This window comes from Ahaetulla prasina, chromosome 10 (genome assembly GCF_028640845.1).
Source record: "Ahaetulla prasina isolate Xishuangbanna chromosome 10, ASM2864084v1, whole genome shotgun sequence".
Lineage (NCBI taxonomy): Eukaryota > Metazoa > Chordata > Lepidosauria > Squamata > Colubridae > Ahaetulla > Ahaetulla prasina.
Window position 1 is genome coordinate 26,891,381 of NC_080548.1, and position 13,989 is coordinate 26,905,369.

The following is a 13,989-nucleotide window of genomic DNA, read 5'->3' on the forward strand; positions in this document are numbered from 1 at the left end:
CTCTGCCTAATGACTGGCTGGATGGGTGTGGCTAGGTGATCATGTGACTGGGTGAGTGTGTCTGAGCCAACTCGAGGTCACTTACATCCAGGGGCATCTTATTGGTGTCTACTCACCCCTCCCCTGCCTGTCACTCCTCGCCTGCCCGCCCGGGCTCCTTAGGGCCCCAAGAGGAAGCAGTTATTGGAGCTAAGCAGCCACCATGAGAAAGACTTGGCAAAACAGCTCAGTTCAAATTGGATCTGACCGAGAAGGAGGCTCAGCAGAAGCACCTCACTGAGGACTAGGAGAATAGGCTTTCCAAGCAGAGGGAGGACCTGTGGGAGTGCAAGGCCAGATACCGGCACCTGGAGGCTCAGCAAGCTGAGATGATCAGTCAGTTCCAGGTTATGATGCAGTCCCACTGGAACAAGGCCCACCAGCTCTTCGCCACCAGCGGCACTTCCCTCTAGCCTTTGCCCAAAGCCTTTCACCAGGAGGCTGAAGCAGACCCCAAGTCGGAATTTCTGCCCCACTCCGATCCATACAAAAAGACACCGAAGGGGGACACTCTTTGCAGCAACACAAACATTCATTGCACATATCTGTCCCAGGGGCCGTAGTTTGAGGACCCCTGATTTAGTGCACTATAAAAATGCAAATAATTTTTCTGTGGACCACCAAAATTTTCTCGCGGACCACCAGTGGTCCATGGACCACCAGTTGGTGACCACTGGTCTAGAGCAGGGGTCTCCAACCTTGGTCCCTTTAAGACTTGTGGACTTCAACTCTTAGAGTCCCTCAGCCAGTATTCTAGGAGTTGAAGTCCACAAGTCTTAAAGGGACCAAGGTTGGAGACCCCTGCTCTAGAGGTGGTCAGATTAGGGCGATTTATAAACGATTGGAAATTTAAATATATATATATACAAATGGGGTTTGGTTCACATGTACACTTTAGCCCAGAAGCTGACCACTTTACAGTCCAGCACAATGCACACAACACCAGGGTTTACAGATTACAGCAGCATGATCAAAGTCCTGGTCCTTTAAACATGGATGATCACTACCGTAACCAACACTTTGACTATTTTTACCTCACACCATAAATGCCGGTCAAGGACATACGTGTCAGAGTTCCAAGTAATACACCCACAGCAAAAAGAACTCTGAGGCAAGCAGGTTCCTCTAAGAACAAGTTTATTGGACATATCATATTGACACAATCTGGTGAAAACCGACTTGAAGGTTCCTGTGGTTTTCACCTAATTAAAAGTAAAAGTTCCCCCCCCCCCACACACACACTTTCCCAAACAATCCATCACATGATCCAACCAAGGCTCTGTCTGGTTGCTTGGAAACTTCACTCCTCCTCTCCTCAGCCACCTGTGGGAATGTCCTTGGTTCTCAGGGGAAAACTATTCTGTTTTGACTACAAAACCCCAAATACTGTATCTCTATTCCCCCCCCCCTCTATCCCTCATCGCTGTTGTGGCAGCAGTGAAGCCTCCAAGATGGCCTCAAACAGGCCAGCTTCAGAGTTGACAATACAATGGTTTCCACGAAGTGTGACAATGATGATGCCGCAGCGAACTCTCTTCAGTGTCCAGTAACTACATTGGTGGGATTCAGCCGGTTCCCTCCAGTTAGGGCAAACCTGTAGCGGCGACTGCGGAAAGCTCCACCCACCCGTCCAGATGTAATGTGCGCCTACTGCAGACGAGCAAAGTGAACCGGATGGGAAGGTAAATTAATCCCATCTCTGAGTAACTAGCAGCACTATCCCTCCATTCTGTTCTCAACCCTTAGAAGCCCCATCTGGGATTAGAGGCAAATTTTGGCATTAGGCCCTCAGAAGGCCTATCTTTTGGACAGATCACCCCACTTTTTTTTTTCATTCTTCTCACTACCCATTTCCTTGACTTCCTTGGTGTCCATTTTCAACCCTGCTGGATGGGACGACAAAGCGAAGGCGCCCTGCAACTTTCACAGCTCGCTTGTTCAAGGTGGGCAGGTCAACTGGTAACAGAGCTAAGAAGAGGAGGAGCATTACTAGAAAGAGCTTTAGCTGCTGCCAATCAACCCTCTTGAAATATATTGGTTGATGTTGGCCCTGGATTTCCTGCATCCCAGCAGAGCAAATAATTGGGAATCAATCCTCGAAGCGCAGACAAGGAAAGCTCTGGATTTTCCTGAAAGGTGAGGACCTGCGTGAAGCCAAAGAGGGATAAGCAGTGGAGAGGGGGAAGAATTCACAAGCAAGATCTGAGTTTTAATGCTGGGGACATATCAAGAAAAGATGGTCACCAACAAGAGCCCAGCCTGGGCCGAGAGGAAGAGTCCAAACGATCCAGTTGTGGTGTCGACTGCCCCGGTGGTGTTCTTACAATTGCTATTGGGGAGTAAAGTAAATGGGGTAACAATGGCTGATATCTCCATCTTCTCACAGAAAGCTTTATTGGCGCATCCTTTCATGGTGGTGGTCGTATTTTTCCCTCCTGCGAAGAGAATGGGAGGAGATAGCTGTTAACACCTGGGAGCTAGCTGGCTTGGGGCAATGTGGGAGAGAGAAACTAGGACCCAGAGGAAACTTCCTTCTGCTTTCAGCATACATCTTCCCCAAAAGAGGGCATGGAACTGCATTCCCCAATAAGGGTTGACAAAGTGGTTGAATTCAATTTTTTTTTAATACTGGTTCTGTGGGTGTGGCTTGGTGGGCATAGCAGGGGAAGGATACTGCAAAATCTCCATTCCCACCCCACCCCAGGGCAACGATACTGCAAAATCCCCATTCCCACCCCACTCCAGGGGAAGGATACTGCAAAATCCCCATTCCCACCCCACTCCAGGGGAAGGATACTGCAAAATCTCCATTCCCTCCCCACTCTGGGGCCAGCCAGAGGTGGTATTTGATGGTTCTCCAGACTACTCAAAATTTATGCTACTGGTTCTCCAGAACCTGTCAGAACCTGCTGAAAAGCACTCCTGGGTTGACACAATAGACTTCATCAGAGGAAGATTAGTAGGTATAGGTAGTCCTTTGACCTATGACCATATTGAGCCCAGAATTGCAGTAGTAAGTCATACTGCTTATTAAGTGGATCACGATGTGACTATGCCCAATTCGATGAGTTTTTTGTGACAGTCATTAATGAACGGCGTTATTGTTAAATGAGCCAACTATACCCAATGGATATTTTTTGCCAGCAACTGGAAGTTATCCCTGGAAACTAGCAAATCTTGGTTATACAGGCCAGTTGCCAAGTGCCCAAGATATCCCATGATTGTAGAAAGGTGTCCATCAGTACTTCGAAATCGAGTCATGCATAGCTCCAGGGAGGTCCATCATAACTTTGCACGGTCATTAAGCAACCAATTGTAAATCAAGGAGTACTTATACATAATAGGCCAAGCATGGTTATAGTTGAATTGTTTAGGAGATTATATTTGGACTGCATTGGCAATTTGGTGACATAACATATTTGAATCCACACTGTTTGTTTAGCTAAAAAGCCGAGGTGGCGCAGTGGTTAGAGTGCAGTACTGCAGGCTACTTCAACTGCAGTTCGCAGTTCAAATCTCTCCAGGCTCAAGGTTGACTCAGCCTTCCATTCTTCCAAGGTGAGTAAAATGAGGACCCAGATTGTTGGGGGAAATAGGTTGACTCTGTAAACCACTTAGAGAGGGCTGTAAAACCACTATGAAGCGGTATATAAGTCTAAGTGCTATTGCTATTGCTAATGGCTGAGTGGGTTGTGCAGAACCAGAAAAATGGGTTAATTTGATAATTAGGTTAGGCGTGTTGAGTAAGAACAGTCAATGCAAAGAGGCCATTCCAACCTCAGCTCAGCAGAAAGCTTGATCGTACGGCGTACTATATACTGGTTTGCTTTCAGTACCATGGACAGCGTCCCTATAATTAAAACTGGAAGCAGCCACTGAAAATTTGCAGTGGCCTCACAGGACGTCAAGGGTCAAAACGTACCCTCAACACTACCCATTATTATTAGATAGAAAAATCCTAACTTTTTTTCCCTCCCAGCTCTCATTTAATTGTATGACATGGAGCTGTAGCATCTCAGGGGAGGAGCAAAAAAATCCCCTTGCAAGATGGCAAGTTCAATCTAGCAACTGAAGCCCTGTCTCTTTGATGTACATATATAAATGGGTGTGGCTTCTACTGTAATGCCACACCTCCCTCCTTTCAGATGTTGACCTCCCTCCCATGCATGGGAACGGCCTTGAAGAACAAGAGGTGAAGGGGAGAGTTGAGATAGGAGACTGTTTGGTTTGAGCATCTGAGAAGAAGGTTAGTTTTGTCTTTATCTATATCAATTGCTCGGAGCCACTGCCAGCAGTTCGATCCTGACTGGCTCAAGGTTGACTCGCCCTTCCATCCTTCTGAGGTCGGTAAAATGAGGACCCAGATAGTTGGGGCCAATATGCTGACTCTGCAAGCTGCTTAAGAGGTTGCTGTCAATGGTATACAAGTCTAAGTCCTATTGCTATAGGTGGTAGCAGCAAAAAATAAAATAAAAATAGAAAGTAATAGTAACAAAAGCTAGCAAATATGTGTTTTGGCCACATATGACTGGCCAGGGGAAGGATACTGCAAAATCCCCATTCCCACCCTACTCTGGGGCCAGCCAGAGGTGGCATTTGCCGGTTCTCCGAACTACTCAAAAGTTCCACTACCGGTTCTCCAGAACAGTGGTCACCAACTGGTGGTCCATGAGAAAATTTTGATGGTCCACAGAAAAATTATTTGCATTTTTTAATATTGCGCTAAATCGGGGGTCCTCAAACTATGGTCCCTGGGCCAGATACATTCAATGAACATTTGTGTTGCTGTAGAGGGTCTCCCCTTTCAGGGTCTTTTTGTGTGGGTCGGAGGGGGGCAGAAATTTTGACTTGGAGTCTGCTTCAGCCTCCTGGTGAAAGGCTTTGGGCAAAGGCTGGAGGCAAGCTGTGCTGGTGGCGAAGAGCCGGAGCGCCTTGTTCCAGAGGGACTGCCTCATGGCCTGGAACTGGCTGACCATCTCAGCCCGCTGAGCCTCCAGGCGCCGGTACCTGGCCTTGCACTCCCACAGGTCTTCCCTCTGCTTGGAAAGCCTGTGCTCCTAGTTCTCAGTGAGATGCTTCTACTGAGTCTCCTAGGTCAGATCCAATTTGAAATAAGCCAGCTGTTTCGCCAACTCTTTCTCATGGTGGCTGCTTAGCTCCAACAACTGCTTCCTCTTGGGGCCCTAAGGACTCCGGGTGGGCAGGCGAGGAGTGACTGGCAAGGGAGAGGTGAGTAGACGCCAATGAGATGCCCCTGGATGTAAGTGACCTCGAGTTGGCCCAGCCACGCTCACCCAGTCACATGACCACCTAGCCACACCCACCCAGCCAGTCATTAGGCAGAGCATATTAGTGGTCCGTGGGATTTAAAATTATGAATTTAGTGGTCCCTGAGGTCCGAAAGGTTGGGGACCCCTGCTCCAGAACCTGTCAGAACCTGCTGATTTCACCCCGATCTATAGGTTTTACCTTCTTTCTTCTGAAGAAACACTTCTGCACAATATATCTCATCCTCTCCAGTGCAGTTAATCGTCTTCTCCTGGCATCCACTCTGTTCCTTTGGCTCAGTATAGCAAGCAGGGCATCTTTTGTTGTTGGTAGTTACAATTTTTCTGGCGGGCACTGCAGGAAAGAAGGTTTAAGTTAAAAGAATAATAAAGGAGGTTGGGATGACCTCAGGGTAAGGGTTGGGAACTCAGAAACCAGCACGTTCCTCCCTTAGCAACTTTCTCAGTTCCGATGAAGAGAACATTTGTGATTCAGGGTTGAACTGTGGGATCCTTGGTGCTCTCTGAGCATGGTGGTTTTCTTGCAGACATTTCATTACCAAACTAGGTAACATCATCAAGGCTACCAACAGTGGTGAAATCCGAAGTGGTTTGCTACCAGTTCGCTGGCCGTGTATGCGTGCTGCATGCCAAACGCACACTGCATGCGCATGTGCAGTGCGCACCAAATGTACGCTGAGTGTGCAGTGTGCACCAAAGGAGGCTTGGGAAGGTAAGTAGGACAGCGAGGGGGAAATCAGCTGTGGCGCATGATTTAGCTTTGCTAGAAAGCAGGATTTTTTGCTTTCTAGCAAAGATAAATCCCACTACACAGCTGATCGTCGGAAATACCAGTTCGGAGGAACCAGTAGCTTTTTTTAAACTCCCAGTTTGCCCGAACTGGTAGCTAACTACCGGTTCAGCTTTTTAAACTGCCACTTCAAACAAACCAGTTAAATACCAGTTTGCCTGAACTGGTAGCTTTTTTTTTACTACCGGTTCTCCCAAAGTCCCAAACTATTGGTTTGCCCGATCCAGAGCAAACTGGTAGCTTTTCATCCCTGGTGTTGTGCCTCGCCCGCCCCCCTCTCCACAGCCGGGCCCCTCTCATCTCCTGTTATCTCAGCCAGGGACTGATAGTGCAGAGGAACGGCCTGGCATGCCTCCAGCCCCCAGTCCTGTCAGCATGCCCGGACAGATGGAGCAAGACGAATGGCCTGGCATGCCTCCAGCCCCCAGTCCTGGCACCATGCCCGGACAGACCGAGCAAATAAACCCCTCCCCCACAGCATGTGAACATTAGGAGCATGAAGCCAGTCACGAGCTGGGATTGCCGGCAGCTGGAGGGTGGACGGATCCACGCTTCCAGAGAATGGAGCGGCGACATCAGCAAAAAGGAAGGGAGGGGCAGGCCTGGATAAGTGCTGAGTCATGGAGCCACACCCCATAGCCTATATAAAGGATCTGCTTTCTGGCATTCTTTGAGTCAGGCAAAGTCTAATTTGGATTGCTGAAGTCACGTCTTGGACTCCTGCCTGCCCTGAGAACTCTGACAGAACTTTGGCAAAGCTGCAGAGGCTTTGTGGCCACGCTTGATACAGACTTCCCCGACCCGGCCATCAGAGGAGGAGTGGGACATGACACCTGGCTACCAAGTTTGGTAATGAAGCAAGAAAACCACCAAGCTCAGAGATCGCCAAGGACTCCACTTTCTCTATTCCTATCAGCACTATCATGCAACTGAGAAGTTGCCCTCCCCATTCATTGAAACACAATCTGACTACTTTGCCCTGTTATCTGGGAGATCCACAATATTTGAAAGGAAGAAATAGTGAGATTAAAGCAAGAAGTTGCAGAATCAGCCTATTGCCCCCAACAATCTGAGTCCTCATTTTACCAACCTCGAAAGGATGGAAGGCTGAGTCAACCCTGAGCTGGGCTGGATCGAACTCCTGGCAGTGTGCAGAGTTTGCCTACAATACTGCCTTCTGACCAGTGTGCCACCAATAATCCCATGCCTACCCAAGATTTTTAACATGCTCCACTGAATAAAGTTGAGTCCCTTTTACTAGAATGGATACTGAATACTGAACTTTTACTGAATGAGAGTCAATATGGAAATATCAAGAGGAACCTCAGCCTGGGATTTTGAAGAATTTCAAATGCCCTTGTCCTAGATGGTGGGCCTGCCTGTGGCCATCATGCTACTCTACATCTCACCAAAATGTCTCCCCACAAATTGAGCTATGATCTCATGCAGGAAAATTATCTTTAGGTGGGGAAAATGGGGGAAAGAATGGCAAAGAATCAGAGAAAACAAGAGCCCCAAAGTGTACAGCTGAAATTATGGGTGCACTGATTGTCCTCGCAGCAGGAAACGTGGCCTTTGATGATCTGCTGGTTGCCCATGTCCAGAACAGCCAAGCCCTTGTTACACTCCTCTGGACGGATGCAGCTCTTCTTGGTGGCATGGCTGGGTGGCCCTGTAGGGTTCCAAAAGAAGAGTTGGTGTCTGAAGCGGTGAATTGCTCAGTATCTCTGTGAGTGGCAGATAAAAATGCTCTTGAGCATGAACTTCCAGCATCCCCAGTCCTTCTCCAAAGTCCCAAGATTTCTGCCCCAACCTTCCACCATCTGCTAGCCTCCAGATATGCTAGAATATCAATCAGAATAGAACTAGAAGACTTGGAGGTCTTCTAATCCAACCCCCTCCTCAAGTAGGAGAACCTATACAATTTGTGAATGTCCAGTCTCTTTAAAAAAACCTCCAGTGATGGAGCACTCACAATTTCTGAAGGCAAGCCATACCACTGGTTAATTATCCTCATAAGTTATTTTATTCATGTTCTAGAACAGGGGGAGTCAAACTCGATTTCATTGTGGGCCACATCAGGGTTGTGTTTGACCTCGGAGGGCTGGGGGGGAGCCTCATGGCTGGGGGTGCGGATGGCTACAGTAGGCGTGGCCATGATGGGCGTGACATGGAACTCATGTCGGGAGCACCTTGTTGGCCAAGTGCTAAGGTAGGGCTTCCCTGAGACCCTCCATCACTCTCATTATAATCTCCTTCCCTCCTATCTTCCTTCCTTCCTTCCTTCCTTCCTTTTCTTCTTTTTCCTTCCCTCTTCATTCTCCTTTCTCCTTCTTTCCCCTCTTTCCTTATTTTTCCTTCTTTGCTCTATTCCCATTTTTCCTCTTTCTCTTTCTCCCTTTCCTGTCCCTTCCTGAGTGCTCAAATGCAAAAGGGAAAACATTTCTCCTTTTGTTTTTTAATTTCTTTTGATAGCCCTCTGCCAGCAAAAACGGAGCTCGGGGGGGGAGGGGCTGTACACAGAGGCAGAAGCACCAAGGCCCAGTCCTTTGCTGATTCCAGGGCCGCCCCATGGGCCAGATCTAAGCACTCTGTGGGCCGGATCCGGCCCATGGCCTTGAGTTTTACACCCCTCTTCTAGAACCTACAATGCAGCTAGTCCTCGGCTTTCAAATCTTTGTTTAGGTACCACACTGTAAGCCGCCCTGAGTCTTCAGAGAAGGGCGGGATATAAATGTAAATAAATAAAAAAATTTTGAAGTTATAACAACAGCACTGGGGAAAAAATTAAGTTCCCTGCCTTGAGTTAATTATAAAGGCAATAAAACTCAGATAATAAATAAACAAGATAATAATCGAAGGAGTCGTCCTTCTCTGGTTTTCCCTTCCCTGTTCTCCAGATTAGATTAGCCAATCTAGGAAAGAAGTCAGCAATTGATGGAGGCGACACTCACACAGGATGCTGAAGGATGACCACTGAGAGGTGGGTGTGTCTCAGCTGTGCTTCACATACACAAACACACAGACACACAGACACAGTCCTGAGGAAAAGCATCACATGGATTTTGAAAAGCATGTATGTGTGTTGAAGTACATTTGAACAGCCTTCACTGTTTCTATCCATCTCAGCAATGAGCTGTTTACGACAGGGGTCTCCAACCTTGCAACTTTAAGACTTGTGGACTTCACCTCCCAGAATCCCTCAGGCAGACGTGTCTGTTTCTCTTACCCACCAAAGTGGAGAGATTGCAGAGGAAGGGATTACAAAAGAGTAAGCAAAGCTGGCTGAGGAATTCTGGGAGTTGAAGTTCACAAGTCTTAAAGTTGCCAAGGTTGGAGACCCCTGGTTTAGGATACTAACTGACAGGCACACACAGAGACACAGACACGCACACACATTTTTTTTTCTTTGTCAGAACTGTGAAGCCAAGTAATGAAACCACAAGACATTGATTCCGTATATGGTTTAACCCTGCAGGATAAAATCAACCCAGTCTGTAGAAGAGGCCGTTCAGAATCATGTTGATTGGCTGCACGCTGAATTTAGACGTTTTGTACCTACCTAAAGTCTTTTCCAATAAAATGATGCTACATTTGTCTTCCGGAGTAGGGCAGACTTCCTTATTCCCTTGGCAGTTCTTTCCACTTGATTGACAAACGGTACATTCCTGGGACTTTGCAAAAACTGAAGAAACCAAGAGTAGAAAGAAAAGTGAATCATTTGCTTTTCCTTTCTCTTTTCTTCTTGCCTTTCCTTTCTCTTTCCTTCTTTCCTTTCCTTTCTGTTTCCTTTCTTTGCCAAAGTTAAATGATACTGGTAATAATCTGGCTGCCTGTGTGACTAACCATAACAACAACAACAATAACCGCAACAACAACAACAACAATTCAGGCCATTGAAAGAACTTGATAGGTGGATTAAAAAAAATGCCAAATCCTGTTTAAACTTCTCCTTCGATCCACCAAACGAATAATAACAATAATAAATTATTAAACTCGCATGCTGCCTGTCTCTGTACAGCTCTGGGTGACTCCCACTGAAGAAATTACATTAAAACCAATAGAACATAAAAAAATAAAATAAAGCTGAACATGAGAATTGCCGCGTTTGCTTCTTGAGTTGGGGTGGGGTGTGGAAGGGGGTTCCTGTCCAAATCCTTGTCAAGTATCCAGCAGCACATCATCCACAGCTTTCCACGCCTCCAGAGATAGTTGTGAATGCTTGCGATCCAACCTCAACAGTTTGCCCAGCTGAGCCCACACGAACTTCTGTCCATGTATGAAGAAGAACGCAAGTCTTGTGGCGCCAATTAGGCAACAACACACTTTGCTTCTGTTCCACGCAGGCATAGACACACACGAAGAGTTTGAAACACCCACAAAGCACTGGACTGGAGCAAATCCTCTCAGCTCTCTTTAACGGCAGAGGTAGTCCTGTTTCAACATGTCACTGAAGGCCACCATCTATTTACGAAGAGGTGATCATCTTAAGTGGGGGTGGGGAGAGATACTTCAAATCAATTTAATGAACATTGACAATTCCTTCCTTCCACCCCCCACCGCCCCACCGGGCACAATTGGAAGGATTGTTGGAACCCATTGTCCTGAAGAGGAGCCCTTCAGTCATCAATCATCCCAAAACGAAGGTACTACTCACCCAGAGTAAGGGATGCCGTAAGGAGGCAGATGACAAAAGACACCTCCATGTTGACAGTGGTTGGCTGAAATCAGAGCTGGGCTGGGAAGCTTGTTGAATGCATCAAAAGTCTCTGCTTCCGAGAGAGCTAGTCTGGCTTTATGGAGAAGGCAGCCAAAAAGGGGAGAGGAGATATCCAATCGTTGCTCCACCCCTGCCTCTCCCTCCCCTCTGCCTCCCCCCCCCCCACTTACAAAGGGATTGTGGCCAAGCTACGGTGGTGAGATAGCAACTTTCCGTAAAGGTAGCCATGCCTTTTTTTGCATCAAAGCCAATTAAGAGTCTTGCATCCTCATAAAAACAATTGCACTGATTAGCCCACACATCCAATTTTTTTAGACTTTATCAATAGACAATAAGATAAACCTGACTGCTGGGTACAAACACTCTGCAGTCTGTCTTTCTTTTTCTTTCTTTCTTTTTTCTTTCTTTCTTTCTTTCTTCCTCCCTCCCTCCTTCCTTTCTTCCTATATTCTTCCTCCCTTCCTCCCTCCCTCTCCCCTTCTTTCTTTCTCTTTCTTTCTTTCTTTCTCTCTCCCTCCCTCCCTCCCTCCTTCCTTCCTTCCTTCCTTCCTTCCTTCCTTCCTTCCTTCCTTCCTTCAGGTGGTATTCAGCAGGTTCTGACCAGTTCTGGAGAACTGGTAGCAGAAATTTTGAATAGTTTGGAGAATACCATCTCTGACTGGCTCCGCCCCCATCTATTCTCTGCCTCCCGAGTCCCAACTGATTGGGAGGAAATGGGGATTTTGCAGTAACTTTTCCCTGGAGTGGGGAGGGAATGGAGTTTTTACAGTATCCTTCCACTATCACACCCACCAAGCCATGCCCACAAAACCAGTAGTAAAAATTTTTGAATCCCACCACTACCTCCTTCGTTCCTATATTCTTCTTTCCTTCCTTCCTCCTTCCTCCCTCCCTCTCTCCCTCCCTCCCTCCTTTCTTTCTTTCCTTTTTTTCTTTCGATTGGTTGACTGCCTCTACAAGGTGAGGAGAACCATCAGAATTCCCAGCTGCCAATCTTATAAAGGAGGAATCCAAAATAAAAACCAGTTTGGGATTCTTTTAGCTTTCTCTCAGTCCAGCTGTTGGATTTTCTTTGCTCTGAAATTCAGGAGGAAATCTGGAGAGGTTTTTTTTTTTTCCTCCTTGTTGATGAAGGTTGGACCTCTGGGATTTGACAGAAATCAGATGCCGGTTTTAAAAGAGATTTCCTGTGGCAGAGCTGCATGTCTGGTACTACTAAACATCTTTGCTCAAAATCATGAACAATCTTTCCGACAACGAGTCGCCCTTCTGGCGTCTCCTGTCAGATAATTATTTGTGCTCGTATATTTTATCCTTTCTGTCCTTTTAAAATATTACCGGTATTCACTAAAACAAATACAGTACATGAGAGTCCTCCGAATTCTGAGGCATAAATGTTAGATGCTACCGCATTTCTTCTCTCTCCCTACACCCATCCCTGCTCTTCTTTCCTTCTATATTTTTTAGGAAATTGAAAACTGAGAGTGTTGGGGTGTTGACCCAGTCTACCCTTATGTACTTCTGCAGTATCGGGAAAAACATTACATGCCAACGTACAGCCTGGCACCGATCCAACAGTTAAGTGCACTGCGGTGAGAAACTGAATTTTAAAAAAAATAAAGCCCGACCATTAAGAGCTCTGCAGCACTTAACTGTTTTGGAAGTTTACGTTTTACGTTATTAAAGTAGGAAATTAAGTCTCATGCTAGCCAAACCTCTCTCATAATATTGAATTAGAGAAGAAAGACAGAATGAGTGCCTGAGACATAAGGTAAATTTAGTTGATGGGTTGGTTTCTATTCTGCCTTTTGACCAGGAATTCAAGGCAGCAAATGCTACTCTCCCCTACCTGCCATTTTTTGCCCACAGCAACAACAACCCTGTGAGGTAGATTAGGCTGAGAATCATCTAGTGAGCTTCTGTAGTAGAAGCGAGATTAGAATAGGGATCTCCCCAATCCATTGGACCGTGATGTCTCTCTGGGCCCAGAGGCCTCTATGGAGAACATCGTGCAGAGATGGGATTTACTCACCTTCCCTACCAGTTCGCAAATGTGAGCACGCACGCTACAGGTTTGTAAATCACCTTCCATGCATGCCTGGCCTTGAAAATGTGGCAAAATAGGACGTCATTACATCCAGGCGGGTGGGCGGGGCCTACAGCAATCGCCGCTACCGGTTCACGCGAACCAGACAGAACCAGCTGAATCTCATCTCTGGTATCATGCCTGATCCCAATTCCCTTTTCCCCTTTACTTTTCAAATAATTTTATTAATTTTACAAAGCCTATGCATTAGAACAGGGGTCTCCAACCTTGTCAACTTTAAGACTTGTGGACTTCAACTCTCAGAATTCCTCAGCCAGCTTTGCTGGCTGAGGAATTCTGGGAGTTGAAGTCCACAAGTCTTAAAGTTGACAAGGTTGGGGACCCCTGGTCTAGACCAACTCCATACTGAAGAATTCTGGGAGTTGAAGTCCACAAGTCTTAAAGTTGACAAGGTTGGAGACCCCTGGTCTAGACCAACTCCATACTGAAGAATTCTGGGAGTTGAAGTCCACAAGTCTTAAAGTTGACAAGGTTGGAGACCCCTGGTCTAGACCAACTCCATACTGAAGAATTCTGGGAGTTGAAGTCCACAAGTCTTAAAATTGACAAGGTTGGAGACCCCTGGTCTAGACCAACTCCATACTGAGGAATTCTGGGAGTTGAAGTCCACAGGTCTTAAAATTGACAAAATTGGAGACCCCTGGTCTAGACCAACCCCATACTGAGGAATTCTGGGAGTTGAAGTCCACAAGTCTTAAAATTGACAAGGTTGGAGACCCCTGCATTAGAAAACCCCACAAACTAACAAACAAAAGAAAATATGAAAAAGTATAAAGAAAAAAGAAAGGACTATATGATGTATGACTTCTGACTTCTTCTTCCAGGATCTCAAGAAGGCTTACTTTCAACTCTTAGTTTAAAGTTATAATAAAATGTCCATTTTCTTCCCTTTATAAATTACAACAATCATCAAATCCATCTGTCAAAATTTGGCAAGCAGTCCACAAAGGGCTTCCGATTACAGATGAATAAATGATTTCTTCTTTTTTTCCAGAGATCTTTCTCTCATAAGGGCCATTCACTTGGCCTCCTTGCCAGGTCTGTC

General features: G+C 46.4%; 1 protein-coding gene across 1 annotated transcript; it reads right to left on the reverse strand.

Annotated features, from left to right (window-relative positions):
- Window positions 1–1,428: 1,428 nt before the first annotated feature.
- LOC131204588 (phospholipase A2 inhibitor PIP-like) lies at window positions 1,429–10,911 on the reverse strand. The gene is made up of 5 exons (XM_058195992.1): window positions 10,775–10,911; window positions 9,680–9,802; window positions 7,643–7,789; window positions 5,509–5,661; window positions 1,429–2,474 (listed from the first exon to the last, which is right to left on the reverse strand). Exons 1-5 carry the CDS (start codon window positions 10,821–10,823, stop codon window positions 2,266–2,268), a joined length of 681 nt encoding a protein of 226 aa, XP_058051975.1. The 5' UTR covers window positions 10,824–10,911; the 3' UTR covers window positions 1,429–2,265.
- Window positions 10,912–13,989: the final 3,078 nt, after the last annotated feature.